At 29.7% G+C, this 17,470-nt stretch overlaps 2 protein-coding genes across 6 annotated transcripts; both read right to left on the bottom strand.

Annotated features, from left to right (window-relative positions):
• Positions 1–68: 68 nt before the first annotated feature.
• On the bottom strand, positions 69–4,930 carry LOC139429698 (ring-infected erythrocyte surface antigen-like). 2 transcript variants are annotated; one of them, XM_071195648.1, is made up of 3 exons: positions 4,825–4,930; positions 1,046–1,865; positions 69–959 (listed from the first exon to the last, which is right to left on the bottom strand). In XM_071195648.1, exons 2-3 carry the CDS (start codon positions 1,863–1,865, stop codon positions 163–165), a joined length of 1,617 nt encoding a protein of 538 aa, XP_071051749.1. In that variant the 5' UTR covers positions 4,825–4,930; the 3' UTR covers positions 69–162. The 2 variants fall into 2 exon arrangements, with proteins under 2 accessions (XP_071051749.1, XP_071051751.1); XM_071195650.1 differs by lacking the exon at positions 4,825–4,930 and adding an exon at positions 4,251–4,818.
• Positions 4,931–5,018: 88 nt separating this feature from the next.
• LOC111426631 (Bub3 interacting GLEBS and Zinc finger domain protein) lies at positions 5,019–17,288 on the bottom strand. Of its 4 annotated transcripts, none has more exons than XM_023061240.2 (7): positions 17,126–17,288; positions 16,741–16,949; positions 16,434–16,683; positions 16,242–16,387; positions 15,963–16,186; positions 13,422–13,686; positions 5,019–8,512 (listed from the first exon to the last, which is right to left on the bottom strand). In XM_023061240.2, the coding sequence occupies exons 1-7, from the start codon at positions 17,164–17,166 to the stop codon at positions 8,418–8,420; spliced, it is 1,230 nt and encodes a 409-aa protein (XP_022917008.1). In that variant the 5' UTR covers positions 17,167–17,288; the 3' UTR covers positions 5,019–8,417. The 4 variants fall into 4 exon arrangements, with proteins under 4 accessions (XP_022917008.1, XP_022917010.1, XP_022917009.1 ...); XM_023061242.2 differs by having other exon boundaries at positions 13,422–13,665; XM_023061241.2 differs by having other exon boundaries at positions 16,242–16,375.
• Positions 17,289–17,470: the final 182 nt, after the last annotated feature.

Raw genomic sequence — 17,470 nt, 5'->3', positions numbered from 1 at the left:
GAATAAAACTATAAAATAAGAAACACAATTTAGATAAGTTAGGATGGATTAGATGATATAGGTAAAAATAAACTATTATAACTTAGTTTATTACCAATAACAATATTGATATCATATTATTACATAATAACAATAAATATATTACGAAAACCATAAAAATTACTACACTCCATTCCCATTAACCAAAACGGCTCCTTCCTGATTAACTTTTTTCTCGTTTATTATTTCCTCGGGAGAACGATTATCCAAAATTAAAAAACTTTCTTCTTTATGATCATTTTTATTGGCCGCATCTTCCGATTTCTCATAAATAACAACAAATTGATCATCTGATGGTTTTTCATCCACAATACGAACCGTTTCATAATTTTTATTCGGATCCGGAACAATTCCAGTCGGAGGCCCAAACATTGGATCAACATCCTCAAAATCGACGTGTTTACGTTCTTCATCTAAAAATTTATTAACACCTTCAATATTTATTTCTTGATCAGTTTTTGATTGATTTAGCATTTTAGGTGTTACAAATTCATCATCATCATCATTAATTTCTTCAACAACATTTTTAACATCTTTAATATCTTGTTGAGGTTGTGATGGTTCGTTTATGTATTCAATTTCGATTTCGTTATCGGGCAGTTGTTGTTCTTCGTGGAATGTTTCTTCGGTATGTTTTTTTTCTTGATTAACAAATTCTAAATGGGATTCAATTTTATTTGGAATGTTATCTTCAACATTATTTTGATTATCTTCAACATTATTTTGAATATAATCTTCAACATTATTTTGGACATTCTCTTCTTGGATATTAATTGGAACATTATCTTCAATAACTATTAAAGGAGTATCATTTGAATCAATATCAAGTAATTCCTCATAAATTGGTTCAGATTCTTTCTCAATTGGATCTTCAACATCATTTTTTTCGAAAACTTCTTGTTTCGAAATAATTTCTGGTTCTAGATAAAATAGAAAGTTGAAATTAAAAGATTCCCTTCACTTGACTTTTACGACCCAATCATTTAAGTTAATTTTTTTTTCTTACCTTTTTGAATTAAATCTTCACTACCTCGTCTTTCCCAAATATTTTTTAAATTTTGTACTTTAACGTGCTCGACCATTTTTAAATCATCCTCGGGTTCGCCGCTTTTAACGATTTCGACGTTTTGATCGATTGCTTTTTTCTCGCTCCATTTATTTCCGGTTAAATTATAATGCATGGAATAATTAGGGATGACGTGTTGCGATTTAGTTTCGATCATGCTCTCCCATCTTTGTATCGACGATCGAATCGATAATTTTTGCTCCTCTTCTTCGCTGTTATCATCGCCTAAGAAAGCTTCGAGTTTCCCGCGTAATTGCGAATAACATTTTTGTAAAATTTGCAACGTTGCTAACTTTTCTGATTGGATAGATGAATTTCCGAATGTTTCAATTTGCCCGATTTGTAACAACAACTCAACGATTTCGTTTAAATACATTAAATAGAAAGTGGACGCCTTTTTCTCGTTGGTTTTGATTTTTTTCGCAATATCGTTAGTTTTCGTGCTAATTTCTTTGATTTCTTGTAATTTAAGGCATTCTAAATTGGTAATGCTGGGTAATCGTTGCATGGAAACTTTATTTGCTCGCCCCGATTCGAATTTTGAGTGGATATCGCGAAACGTTAAGTTTCCGTTTTCTTCGGGTTCTTTCGCTTCTTGTTTTACGACCATAAAACTCGAGTACGATTTCGATTTCGACTTGGTTAAAGTGAAATTTGGTTTTCTTGAAATTGAATTGTCTTCGAATAACCTTGCGAGATTGCGAACGTTCCCACCCGACATTGGGTAATGAAGATTTTCCAATGAGTTACTTTGGTCCATCTAAAGATAAAAATAAAAAATATTATTTGGAATTTTTTTGGGAATATTTATAATCTTTAGAAGGGGGGATTAAGGAAAGATTATCTTTAAGTGGGTTTCACAAAAAAATTGATAAATTTAATCAAAAAAAATAAATATTTAAAGTTGTTAAAAAATTAAGTTTAAAAATGTGTGAAAAATCGAATTCTTACAAAATGTTTATGGAATTCCCATATATTAATAATAAAAGTGTGATCTTTTCATTAAAAGTAACCTCATTGTTAAACCCCTTTTACTTCTTGAGATATAAACATTTCTGTGTGTCCTTATAGCCACTACTGAGTGGAAATCAAATTATCATGTCTATCATACCGTAATGAAATAAGTAAAAGAGATATAAGAGGATACAAATACAAATTACAACATTAATAGCAAAACAAGATTTGCCATGAAGACTTGGAGGGAACACTTCAAGACAAAATGGAAAAATTTTGCAAACTAAAATTTCTACAATATGGTATAGAAACTTGGCTCTACAAGAGATAAGATGGAAATGATCAATCAAAAAATCTAAATACATCCCATACTACTACCTCTACTATCTCTGACAGAATGTGGACCCTGAAGATAAAAGCAAATGTATCCTGTATATGGAGAAACACGTGGTGGAAGAATTTTAAATGATTTATCAAAACAAGATGTCATAACCACACTAGGAGACTTTAAACTTAGCAAAGAGCCAAAATTCAAAGATAACAACGAACATCAACTAATACAACATGCTGCCACAGATACGACACAGCTACAAAGGAAAACACCGTCGAATAACATAGAAAAAGAGTGGTTTTAACAACCAAGTCAGGCCATCAAGAACAGACGACAACATCATACACTGCCGAACCCAAATGCAAAGTGCCCTCATATGATGAATTAATACCGATAATTACCCTAAAGAACTATAAAGAACAAGGATTAGAAAGAATAACATTTTATATAATATATAGGTGTTTCTAAATTGATGCGATAGATTTCAAAGGGGTGATTTGTCAGCGAAAATTAAATTTCATAGGGGTGTCTTTTATATAACTTTTTGTTCAAAACCCAAGTTATAGCCTAAGTTAAGGAAAAAACTCTGCAACTTTCTTATCTATTGACATTTTACAACTAACAAATTGTTAGTTTGATGACAAAAAAAAATAACGCTGAGATCAATTTAACATAACTTCATTTCTTTGACTAATAATAACCAATCTGAATTAATTCACTTGAGCCTGTGTATTATTTTATTTTTTTGTGATCAAACTAATAATTTTAGGAGAAAATATCAAGAGACAAAAAAGTTCTGATGTATTGTAGGGTAGTATTGCAAGGTATTGTCAAAATCAAATATCAAATATATATATAATCAAATATGGGGTGTTCCATTTAAAATTTTCGACTTTTTTCCAATTCAATATGGTAAAATAGTAGTTACATTTTTGAACACCCTGTATAAGATAGACCGATGTAGCCAATGGCACTCTATTTTAACATTCAAATTTTAACTTTCTAGCTCGATCTAGCTTCTAATTAAAATAACTCAAAAACCAAAAGCACTAGGTTCCAACATGTCTTATCAAAGTCGATTTAGTTTTGTGTGTAGAATCAGAATACGCAATAAAAACTATATCATTCCATTTAAAATAACATATGTTTATTCCAGTACGTCGTTGTGGAACACTCTGTATGTATAAAAATATTTTCCGTTATTTAGTGTGACAAATTTCTTACAATTTTTGTCTAAGGAAGAATTCTTAATGCCTATCGTCTCTCGGAATATTCAGGATGTTGTTGAGGAATGACAAGAATTATTACATTGAGGAATATCGCAAAAACGATATTGAGGCAGTAATAAAAATGATATTAGGAAATATTCGAGTTTAGAGATGTCTAAGACGACTAAAAAAAAGAATATATAGCATATTTTACTATATCCCTTTTCTCTAAACTTTATCTACGTTTAGATAGTATAATGATGTATTGTCTAGTATCATTTAAATTTAAAAATGTTTAACCGTTCGAGAATACATTCACTGGGCAAAGTTTGCAAAGTGATCTATGTATATGACTTATTGTACTTTATTCATGAACTCATTTAATATTTTACATTCAAATTCGTTTACTCTCCTTAAAAGAAAGATATCAGATCAAGATGAGATTCAATTAACTTCATTTCCTGCATATTAAGTGTATAATTGTGATTCCCTTTTACCTTAGAAACAACAATTTATTTAATAAGATAACGATTATGCAAAGAAATCGTAAAATGTAAAGTACACAGAATGAGTAAACAATTTTTCTCAATAAAATAATTGGAATGTGTATCTTTAGGAACTGTTTTATGTTCCACAGGAAATGATTACTCACTTATTTCGCAATTGCCCACGTTCGCTTCCAGCCGAGTGTTAAGAAACAGGCGGAGTTGAGTGTGTGTTTCGTATTTTTTCTTCCTTTTCACTTTATTATTTTCCTCCATTTGGGTCCCACGCTTTATACGATACCGATTATTCCGCATAATATTAAAGTGTCGCAATCTCTGGTAGTCAACCAACATTAACATTATCTTATTTCTCATTTGAGTTAGAGAGCGCTAATTTTCTTTATAACTCAGTTAACTCGGTATTGTTTTAATAAAAACTCGAGCGGTTTTTTTTTATTAGAACCGTGAGTAAGAGATTTTATAGTCTTAATTATATCCCCAAGGTTGCGACAATGTCGAAAGATAAGCTATTTATTATTAATAATAAAAAAAACGACTTTTCAAAATCAACCACGCCCTTATAATGTCTTATTTCATTAAGATTTATATCACAACAACTTGATTTGGGGCTAATTATTACTCGATCTTCTTATCTTACTTCCTATTTTGAATATGCTACATTTTGCTTTTGAATTTGATTAAATTGGGTTGTTATAATTGGAATAAAGGATAAATACTCACTTTAACTCCTTCTTCTTTTCCGTACAATGCACTATTTTACGCACTTCGCGCTACACTGGCTCATCGAATCATTACGCTCAAAATAAACCAGATAAGATAATAAACTGATTAAAACTTTCACCTTATTTATCAACTATGATTAATCAAATTCCTATTATTCTTGGATTGGGAATTAAAAAGATTTTTTTCTATAATAGTTTATTTAAGAACGATTTATTTTTTTACATGTTACATCTATAAATCTACTTGAAACATATAATACACTTACTGCGATACAACAACAGGGGACCGCTCCCCCGATAATCACCCTGAGGGGAATATTTGGGGTTCGGTCCAACAGGCACCACCCTGTGATCCTACGAAGGATCGCCTGTTCAAAGCCACGAAATTGCGGCAAGGGACCTAGACCCAACAGCTGTGCAAAGCTGTGACGTTGATCTTGTCACCTGTTTTACTTTAAATTACAACAAAAAGAAATAATAACCACCAAAACAAATTAAATTTTTCGTTGTTAAACAATTTTCTTTGTTTTTAGTTGCAATTTAGAATGAAACAGGGAATCGTAGGTCCAACAGCCATTAAAAAAAGCTGTGACAAATCAGTCGCCTGCCAAAAAAAAAAATCTACAATAATTCCCATAATCCTCGTACTAAATAGCAAAGAAAACTTTTCATATATTTAGGGCTCTCTACGACACACTGCTTCTCCGAGAGAACAAAGAAATTAAAAAAATTAAACGAGAAAGAAATAATAATAATAAATATATGAAAATTTCTAAACGAAAATTAATTAATTAAAAAAAAAATAATAAATAAATAATTTGTATACCTTACACCAAGAAAATTAAAGTGTGGGGGAGAGTAAAATGAGAAATAATAGAATATTAAAAATAATGTTTAAAATAATATTAAAAATAAATATAATAATAATAATAACAATACCTTTCGAATAATCTAAAAAAAAAAAAATATAAAACGACAAAAACGAACAAAGCTCTCCGTCGACCCTTCGTGACCTACCTTCGGTCGTTCTAGCTGCGAAAAGCGAATACCGAAGAAATAGATAGAAAAAGAAAGAGAGACAGTGTACAAGATGATAAAAGGAAATCAAATTTGAAATAGAAGAGAAATTTTACACCAAAAGTGCAATTTTACTTTCTTAATTCTTTTTTTTTTGCAATTTATTTTTGAAATTTTTTATAAATTGAATTTCTTACCTTATTTTGTTTAAAAAAAATAACTCAAGGTATTGTTTAATGAACTTATTTATTTTTATTTTAATCTTTATCGAATTAAGACGAGGAATTGCGTGTTATGAAGTTCAGACTAAATGCGTGGTGTTGGGGTTATTTGCTTGCATGATTTAATAACTCCTAATTTAATTCGTTTTGAATTGCAAACTAATTTATGGTTCTTGTTGCCATATAACTCTGAGTTTGTATTGAATACTTTAAAAAAGTGGGCTAATTTTATCACAATTAGACAAAGTCGAAGATTTTTGATCTGAACCTTAATGTTTTATGTTAATGGTGATGGTTAAAGTTGAATTAATACGATTTAGGAGAGTGTGGTCTTGTATCTAGAAAGTAATAAGGCTGAGGTTTATAGAGGTTATGGATTATGTCTTTATTGATCGTTATTAACATTTTTTATGTAAATCCTTTTGTTGCATCAATTCTGGTTTCTAAGTTATAACTGATTTTAATAACAAAAATGACCTATATATCATGATTTAGGAGAGTTTTGCCTTATACTTAAAAAATGATAAGACTTAGGTTTATATAGGTTATGGATTTTGACTTTTTCAATAATAATTAACATTTTTTATGAATATTCCATTTCTGTGTCGAATTTAGTTTTTGAGTTATGACTGATTTTATTGACATAAACAACCAGATTTTTGCCTTATACCTAAAAAATCGTGTTGCTTAGGTTTATATAGATTATGGATAATGTCTTTTTTGATCATTATTAAGATTTTTTATACATATCATTTTCTTATTATCTCTTCAAATCTTGAGTTATAATCGGTTTTAGCAACATAAATTACCTATATCCATGATTTCATTTGTGCCTTATACACAGAAAATAGTAATGTTTAATCTTATGTAAGTTATGGATTATATCTTTTTCAATCATAATTAACATTTTTTATGCATATTGGTTTGATGGATCGATTATAGTTTCAAAGTTGTAACCGATTTTAATAGCAAAAATTACCTACATCACGATTTTGGAGTGTTTTGCCTTATACCTAGACAGTAATAAGGCTTAGGTTTATGGAGGTTATGGATTATGTCTTTATCGATCATTATTAACATTGTTTATGTATATCCTTTTGTTGCATCAATTATGGTTTCTAAGTTATAACTGATTTTAGTAACAAAAATAGTGTTGCTCAGATTCATACAGATTATGGATTCTATGGCTTCAGGTTATTTGTGTCACAGTACTTTGGACCACGGCAAGGTTAGTCGTCAAGATTTCAAATACTAATTAGTGTTTTGTTTGGCTTTTTATATAAAAAAAATTAAAAACAGAATCTATCTTTTCTCCTGATGATGAGGTTCACCTCGAAACCGGTATGGTAACTTGGTATAACGTTTTATTTAAAGTTTAAATAATAAAGTAGAACCACATTACGTATTTAGTCTGAACTAAAGAAGTAAATCAATACCATCTGTAAAGTTCTATCTTTGACGGTTTCAATGATAATGTAACAACCCCGACAACATAAAATATCACAGACATGGTACAAAAAAGAACTAGAATTTTATTACAATTACTTTAGAAACATCATTTCGGATAATTTTTTCCCCAAAGACGTTTTTATTTACAATACCTTGAGTTCAAAAAAACCGAAAAAAAAAATAATAATAAATGTTGTACAAACCTTTCCTCAAGTAGGATTGGAAACACGAAAAAAATAAATAAAAAATAAAATAATAAGAAACCACTGACCTTATTCCGATATACAATTATACCAACTTCGGTAAATAAAAACAAATAATAATAATAACTTTACATACCGGCGTTTGGTAGGATTTTTTTTAAATAACCTGTCAAAAATAAAAGCCAGTATCAGATGTGATAAAACGAAATCGATCGAAATGAAATTAATTGTAAGAAATGAATTCAAAGAACTAAATGATAAACAATTAAACTTGAAATTAACCCTTTAACAGTTTGTTTTTGATATATGAGTATCATGTTGAGACGAAAAATCCTTTAAAATAAATTTAAATGTTTTTAATTCGATTGATTGATTTTAAAGGATTTTGAGTCGAAAATGAATTCATGTCAAAAGGTTAAATCGCGTCCCATATTTAACCCACACCAAAATTTCAAATAAACGTTAATAATTTAACAAACTAATTGCACTAAAAAAAATTTGCCGGGCGTAAAACTTTAAACTAACGTAAAAACGAACAGAAAAATTATTATTTTGTTCGAGTGTGCAAGCATCGGAAAAATTAACCGGCATAGAATTTTCTTTCATTTTTTTTTCATTTTTTTAACTAAGTTGTTTTTTTTATAATAATAGAAAAAAAAACAGAATTAGACTTGCGCGTTGTAGAGTAGATACATCGGCAATCATCTAAACCGTGGCTGCATGACTGGGGCAATCACAGGTCCAGCGGGGAACATGGGGGCCCCGTATATTACGCCAGGCGGCATGCCGATCATACCTGTGGCAGAAAGAAGAATCGAATCAACGCGTAATATTACAAGATAAAATTAAAAAAAATAAAATAAAAATTAAAAATAAAACGGTTCAGCTAAAGCAAAGTCCTTTTTGTCGGAAACAATTTTTTAAGTGTAAAAACGTCAAAAAAATATCCTCTAAATTCAACACGAAATCTAAAGACGGGTTCACTACTCAAAGAAGTTTGGTCCAACAAAACAAACGACTTTGCACAAATTTATTTATTTATTCTTTTTTTGGTTTGGAACACGAACATTGCCAATCTCTTTTCTTTTTGTTTTTTTATATATGTATATAAATTTGTTATTGATGAAGAGACGAAGAAAATAAAATAAAATAAGTTTTACTTACCTTTGATTTCACTATCAATTAAGAATAAAAACCAACTTGATAGTAAAAATAATTTTATTTAAAAAAAATAAATAAACTAAAAGTATCTTCTATGGTCTATAAGAAATAGGAACCCCTAAGGTTTTAAAAATATACCGGGTGAGTTATAAAAAAATGGAAAATTTTTGAACTAGAGATGTTAAACACTATAATATAACGATTTAACCATAATTGGACCGAAGAAATTGTCATGCTATCTGGTAGGTAAAGGTGTAACTTATCTTAGAAAAAGCAGAATACCGAAAGACATAAAATACTATTTGTTTTAAAGGATAAATCTAAGCGCCAATTACGTTATACAATTTCAAGTCCGATTTGCATCATACGTCTAAAAACCGACTTAGATACACCAAGAAATTCTACAATAGAAAAAATAGATGAACCTACAATTTCGAGCCAGTGTCGTTTTCTGGATGTTAGTATAAAATTAAAAGTTTGTCTTTTATTTTATACAGAATTTAAGTGTAACTAGTTTCGACCCTTGGCCATCTTCAGAGACTCTACAAATAGATTAACATCTCTCATCTTATTCATTTTACAAACGACAGCGGTAGGTAGCGCTAGTTAGCATAAGATATCACTATGTTGCATACTTTTATTGCAGTAAAACTAGAACTAACACTAGACCTAGAACTAAAAAGTTTCGGGTTTCGGGCAAAATCTAGACATCACTAGTAGTGATCTTTATAAAAAATCTTTTTTTGATTCAACAAAATACAAAGATTATATCACATATTAATATCATATAATATTAATTACAAAGAGTTATTTGAGATTAGAATTTAGACGATAATGATACAGAAATTGCAACTTTTTGGGATGTAAGATTTTTCAATAAACGATTTGAAATAATTCTGTAGATTCTATAGATGGAGATAATTCTGGGATACGAATTTGGACGCAGACTCCACGCATATATTTAATATTACAATTAAACTCGCATCAATTATTCCAAGATATGTCCCAGTGATTTGGCAAAACAAGCCAGGATGGAAGACAAGAGAAAAAAAGCAACTTAACAAAATAAAGAAAGACGTGTTTACATGAAACCAACTCCGTAAATTGCTTGTCAAATGCAATTGAAGAATACAGTTATTAGAGGAAAAGAATGAACTATACAACGAGCATGATATAGTCAAATTCTACCAGAACTAAACAGGAATTTAAACTCAGAATAAGAGTGAGAGATGTTCTTAATAATAGGAAAAAATATTTAACAGACGGGCGAAAAGATGATTTATGGAGGACCTAAGAAGGCTGAATGAAACTTAAGGCAGGCCAAGGTTCATAACGATCTATTAAGCCAAGCATAGTGAATGCAAGAATAAATAAGTATTTTGTGTAAAAATAGTACTGAACATTTGATTTGTTTCTGTGTAGAAATCTTGCTTACAAATTTATGTTAACGGGAAGATTTATGCAAATACGAGTTCCTTTTTTGCGGGAATGTGGTTAGAAATTGCGGTGTTAATTGTCAAGGTTTGTTAATTTTGAGCGATATATTACAATGATTCATAACTTCATCACGCCGCAACTCACGTTTTTCCATCAATAAAAGATACAAGAAAAATTAACAGGAGACTACGACAACGCACTCAAGATGCCAGATGAGATGTTAACGAAACGTCGTAAAAATTCTATATATCATAAAACCCCAGAAAGTATTAGATAGACTTAGGTTACTATATTCCTATCAATGTCAAAACCCAAAAGTTTCGATATTATCATAAGAGCTGAGGCCGTCTGCAGCTGAGGCATAATATTTTTAATCTACTACTCATTATATCTTAAAGATACAGCGTTATTAATTTGTCAAATGACTCAGGTAAGTGTGACTTCAGGATTATTTGTGGGTTCAACACTTGAGTAAACGAGTACAAGAATAAATAAGTAAATTCTAACAAGACTCTCAGACAAATAATTAATATTATCTTTAACTTATAGTTAATACGAAGTAAATTAAATTAACCAGTTTTAATAATTGAATACGTAATGAAATTGTAATAACATAACCAAACAAAATAATAACTCAAATTAATCGTATTTTAGGTAAGTGAAATTTGAGATAAAAATTAAAATAAAAAACGACGAATAATAATGAGATTGAAAATTATACCTTAGTTTAATCTTGTAACAAAGATTCTTGGTTGGATTGAAATAATTCTTCGCAATCAGGAATTAATTGTATCAGGAACCACTTAATTTTCTTGTTTATTATTAAACGTAAATAATCTTCTTATACAACTTATTAAATAATAAGTTTACTATTTTTGAGGTTATATCACAATGGTGATTGACTCATAACCTAACTTTTGTTTTGATTTTTTAAATAATCGCGGACAAAATTAGCATGCACCCCTCATCACGTTCAAAATCATACTAAAATCTCCCAATTTCGTTTGTTTAATGCCAAAACTTTTTAAATAACGTCTTCTGATTGGTTAAATTCTTCAACTTGATATTAGTAATTTAAATATTTCCGGTATGGGCAACTTTGAAATGTCAAATGTCACCAATTAAATTTTATCAAAAATTATTGAAATTTCTATATTAATGATATTTATGTATGAAATGTTGTAGTTTTGTTGCATTAACTTTGCTTGTGTTGATTTCGGAACATTTTCTTTTAGATTTCAACGTCCACCTTTAAAAATACATTCAAATACTTAATTTAAGGATTTTCGTCCAATTCTTCATCAAAACTCCCATATGATGGATGGTTTTCGTTCTTGACATGCTAAGTTGATCGATTTCAATGGTTTTAACCGAACAAACATGAATTACAATAAGAAATTAATGAAAAATGAAATTTGAGGTTATGTTACTGTCAAAATTCTACAAAATTACTTCGTATTGACCTTACGTGGATTAAATACAATAAAAAAACGTAAAAGGCCAACAAAACATAATAAATTCTATTATATTTACAACATTTTACTAATATGAAATCAAATTTCTGTAAATATTGTTTGTGACTTGATCTACGATTAATACGATTATGTAAAATTTCAAAGAAAAAATGATGAATGACATGTTTTGGTTATATTATTACAATACTTAGCATTATTTATTAGTAGTAGTTGGATTAAATTGTAATATTTTAGTATTTAATCTCTAGTTCATAAATATCTCATTAATTATAACTCATTAAAAATCATTAAAAATAAAAAATCGATTGATTTCGATGTCGATGGAAAAAAGAGGCAATGTTCGATGATTAACCTTTCGAAACTAACAAAAAAAGTATTTTATAAAAATAAAAACGGAAAGTTCAATGATGTACGCATCATATAAGATGTATACAGTTATATAATTAATAATAATATATAATAAATAGTATAGATGCAATCCAGTCAAATGACAATGATAAAAACCACTGGCAAACTAAGCAAAGTGTACAAATATAATGCAGCATGCCAACACTTAGTGTGCGATAGTACCTGAGGCAAAACAACTGTGGCCCCGTTCGGCGACACTTGTCCGAAACTTGTCTTTAAAGCAAACATTAATCAGTACATTTATATTAAGTAGACTCTTTTCCTAACCTCTAAAATAAAAAATAATAACCCCCTTTCAAAATTTACGTTGCGTTTTAATTAAAAAAAATAATTAAAAAGAAAAGAACCTATTACCACTATCTAATACTACATCAATCAAATTAATCATTCCTTAATTTAATAATTAATTTTTTTTTATAGTTTTATATTAAGAATAATTATTTTTTAACCAATGTAGGATTAGAACTAATAAATACTTTTACTGTTTTAAGCGAAGAACAAAAAAAAAAATAGAAAATAATAAATAAAATTATACTTGCCGTAACAACGTTTTGTCTTAACATTATAAAAAAATAGGGTACTCAGGAAATCTATACTAAAAAAAATCGGGAAAAATATATATATTTTTTCGTTAAGACAAATAACTTTATATATTTTCCTTACGATTATAGTACAAAAAAAATAAGAATGAAACTATCGCTATGGTACGTCGTCTTGTGCGGTACGGAATATTATCGTCATCACCATCATCATCATCACCATATTAAGACACAATAAAGCGAACAAAAAGTAAATTACAATTTCATTTATAAAAAATAAATTTTCCCAAATTTATAAATGAAATAATAAATTGAACATTATTGATTAATTGTAAGATATCTTAAATTAATTTATTCGCTTTATTGATTGAAGATTACAAGTAACAACTGATATACACATAAAACCGTATACACAGAAAAAAATCGCAGTCTCAGATCCCATCATCATCATCGTTCACTCGACCGGAAATAAACTTAGACGTACATCGTTATTAATTCGAGAAAAATCAGAGAGTACAAAAAAAATAAGAGCAATAGTCGAGAATAGTAAATATATATATGGCGTATGTATACATAGTATAATAATAATAATAAATCTAATAATCACTGTATGTGTGTCTTTTTATTTCATCTTTTTGTATTTTTTTTTATTTATTAAAAGTCTTTCCCGAAAAAATTCACATACCTGGTGGTACGCCAAGTGGAGGCGGCCTCATGATGTGGCCCCCAAGTAATGGGGGACCCGGTAACATGCCGGGCCTCATCTGCGTAACGAGCGACATCGAGGAGACCGGGACGCCTTGAATTCCGGCCATACTAATCGGGGGGCCGGTCGCTCTCATTGGAAACCGCTGCATCAACGCCGCTTGGTGATTTAACACCTCTTGGTGTTGACGAACCGCTTGTGCTGCTGATACGGCAGCAGCCGCCTGATAAGACATAAAAGAAAACTGAATGAATAGATTTTTTTTTATTAAAAGTTTTTTTGATAAAAAGCGATTGAATTGATTCAAAAATAATTTTATTAACATTCAAAATGCAAAAAAAGATTAAATCGATACGGAAAAAGTGAAAAAAGTTAGCTTTCAAGAAGATTTAAAAATTTTAGAATATGGGAAAAGTTGATTGTTGTGAATTAAAATTGTTGTATTCGACTAAAAACATCTTCGAAATACTTAACGACATTGAAAAAGATAGAAAAATTAAATTTGGTCGGTTTTTTATTATTACGATTTTTTTTAATCAATGTAAAATGACCCAAAAAACACGTTAAAAATAAAAAGATAGTACGATTAACTTCAGTTATAAAACTTCTATTATATGATAGAAGTAACTAACTTCTAATTTAAAATGTCAACCTCAATTTTGACATATTTGTAATCTTCATTAAAAATCCTTTAAAATGAGTACAAACACGACATATTTATCTTCAATATTAATAAAGTTATGCTCAACTTCCGGTTAAGAATGTCAACGTCAATTTTGACATATTTGTAATCGTCGTGAAAAATCCTTTAAAATGAGTCCAAACGTGATACGTCAATTCCAATATTACTCGTGATATAAGATATAACTTCCGGTTTAAAATGTCAATGTCATTTTGACATATTCTTAATTTTTATAAAATGTCTTAATATTCGTCACAAAAACAAAAATATAATAAAAAAAATAAAAAATTAAGGTTGGTATTAATATTTAAAAATTAAATTGCTATCTTCATTGTTGCTAACTTCGGGTTTAATGTTTTTTATTCAAACTTTTTTGTTTTTTGAGATAAGTGCGTCATCTTTGGACTCATTTTAAAGGTTTTTTAATGAAGATGACAAATATGTCAAAATTAACGTTGACGTTTCAAACCGGAAGTGATTGTATCTCCATTAATATCAAAGTTAAATATGTCGAGTTTGGACTCATTTTAAAGGTTATTTTATGAAGATTACGAATATAATAATAAAATTAAAGTTGTCATCGACAACTGAAAGTATTTCATTAAAGAAAACGTAATTTTGTTTCATCGTAACTTTTTGACTGATCCTGTATAGTTAATTTGTCCTTATTGTAATAGATTTTAAAAAAGACTACAACTTTTGTATCTTAACATTTTTCGATAGCTATCTTACCTTAGGAGATAATCGACCGTTTCCATACATATTTCTTTACCTTGTCACAAAAATTTTTTCGGTTTTAGATTTTGAGATATCATGACAATTTTCGTTTTTTTAAATTGAATTCGTTATTTTTTTCTGATTAAAAAAATATAGGGTTTGACAGGTCTATTTCTTATTGTTTTAGAATAAAGTTAAAAATGAACTTTTTTTAGTGTCGTCAAAGAAATTAAATTTACAGTTTCCTGTAAATTATAACTAAGAATTAAAAAAACATATTTCTGATATTTGAAACAAATACATTTGTTGAACTATTTAATTTATATTTGTTTTACACAAAAGTTGGAATAGATTGCATTATTTCACATTTTTTTATTAATATTTAATATTATTATTAAACGACTTAATAAATTATTGATAGATGGCGCTCAACATTTGTTTGCATTCAAAAATTTTCTGAAGTGTCAAATTAAAAATCCTGTTTTTTAAGATGGATTACGAAAATTACGAAAAGTTTAACATATTAGAAAATAAAGTAAATTTTACATACATTTTTAGTAGAATAATTTTTAGTTATAGTACCGTCATTTACAGGAAACTGTAAATTTAATTTCTTTGACGACACTAAAAAAAAGTTTATTCTTAGCTTTATTCTAAAACAATAATAGACCTATCTAACCCCATATTATCTAACCAGCCTGTACATGCAACATCGCTTTGTAATGTGAAAGTGATATGGGTGGACTTACTAACATAAGATTTAGTTCTACTTGTCACTATTCTGGCCACTCTTCCATTAATAGTAAATAACACATGAGTGGGTATGGAAAATCGAGTGTATATAAAAGGTATAAGGGCTGTTAAAGTGGTAAATAAAATCTGCACAAGTTTCTGAAGAGTTGGTATTTAATTATTTGAAGATAACTTTAGTCTATGTATTCTTTGTAATGAAATAATCAAACAAATTAGTCTTTAGGGCAACCATAGAAACTCAGTCAACCAATTATTCATCATTGTGATACATTTGGAATCAATTCGATCTCTTTTTGTTAATAGAAAATTAAATTCGAAATTTAAAACCACCTTAATAAGGTGACTAAATCTTAAGAAAAAATTATTACCTCACTGGACGAACTTGTAGGTGTATTACTACCCTCGGACGATTTACTAGGCATACACCTTGCATATTTGGGTTGTCGCGCTTTAATCTCTTCCAACGAAATATCTTCCGCGGGATGAATTATTTTACTAGTAGCCCCCGTTGTTGCTATTGTGGGCACTTTTGAACCGTCACTACCGTTTATACTAGGATTGTTCGTGGTAGGTGGGGCACTGATTGTCGCACCTACAAATAATTAATTAAATAAAATCAATTATAACATTAAGATCAAAGATATTACCAGATGATATAGGTTTAAAGTCAGCACCAACGATAGGTGCTCCAGGAGATGATGTTGGAATAGCACTTGGAAATAGTGGTTTTGCTGGACCTCCTTGCGCCTGCATCATCATAGGTGGAGGCATCATAGGCATACTAAATTTATATCTATCAATTAAAACTTTTGTATTATTGAGTTAATTAGTGTAATTACCTATGATGCATAAAGGGTGGGTGCATATGTCCCATAGGCATCATGTGACCCATAGGAATTCCAGGAGGCATCCCCATAGGTGGTGGCATCATCCCCGGAACCATTCCCTGAACAGGAACACCAGGGGCAGTACCGAGTAAACCTTCAGGTTTTGATTTCTTTGTTGCAGGTTCATCATCATCATCATCAGAATCTAATCTACTCCCGCCTTTGTGGCGTTCATGTTCTTTCAGATCATTTGGTGGAATTCCTTTAAACAAAACCAAGAAAATAAAAAAATTAATCACCATTTAGAGACTTTATTTACCTTCCATTCCATAGATTTCAATTTCGATGTTAGATCTATTGGGCAGTGAATTCGGAACTTTATCTATGGCTTCCTTGTGAACTTGCATGCAATGTATAGAGAGACCAGGTCCGGTGTACAATTTTTTATGGCAAATGTGACATTTGAAATGTTTGGCTTTTTGGTGTTGGATCAGTATCTTTTCGTCCTCAAACTCCCTATTACAATACCTAAATACAGCTAAGGAAAATGGCCCACTAAATGCTAAAAATAAATCGATCGCGCGCTCGCTATATTTAGCGTACTGCAGAGAAATCGGTCACACGGGGTCTAAAGACGACCGCGGATCGGCGCGCGACCGACTCTATGGACACAACCAACAAAAAACGGATTCAAAAAAGGATACCAACACCACGGTTTCGATTGCTTCTTTTTCTTCCTACCCATTTTCGGCGATTTTCAAACAAAAATCGCACCGTTGTGTTACGAAAACTGGAAAAAACACGCACTTTAAAACGGAACGTTACAATGGAACACCAACTGTCATGGCTGACGTCTAGTTGGGTGTTAAGTCGGTAATGCAGGGAGTTATAGGAAGTAATGACAATTTTATTATTATCTTTGTTTATAGATTTTTATTAAAATCTATAATTCTTATTAGAATCTATATATACAATGATAAAACGATAACGAGCATCTAAAAATTATCGTTATGACAATAACATTAACATAGCGGAAGGTGTGGAGCTGA

Source organism: Onthophagus taurus, chromosome 5 (genome assembly GCF_036711975.1).
Source record: "Onthophagus taurus isolate NC chromosome 5, IU_Otau_3.0, whole genome shotgun sequence".
NCBI classification, from domain to species: domain Eukaryota; kingdom Metazoa; phylum Arthropoda; class Insecta; order Coleoptera; family Scarabaeidae; genus Onthophagus; species Onthophagus taurus.
The sequence above is the reverse complement of the archived record's forward strand: the minus strand, read 5'-3'. Positions and strand labels throughout refer to the sequence as shown.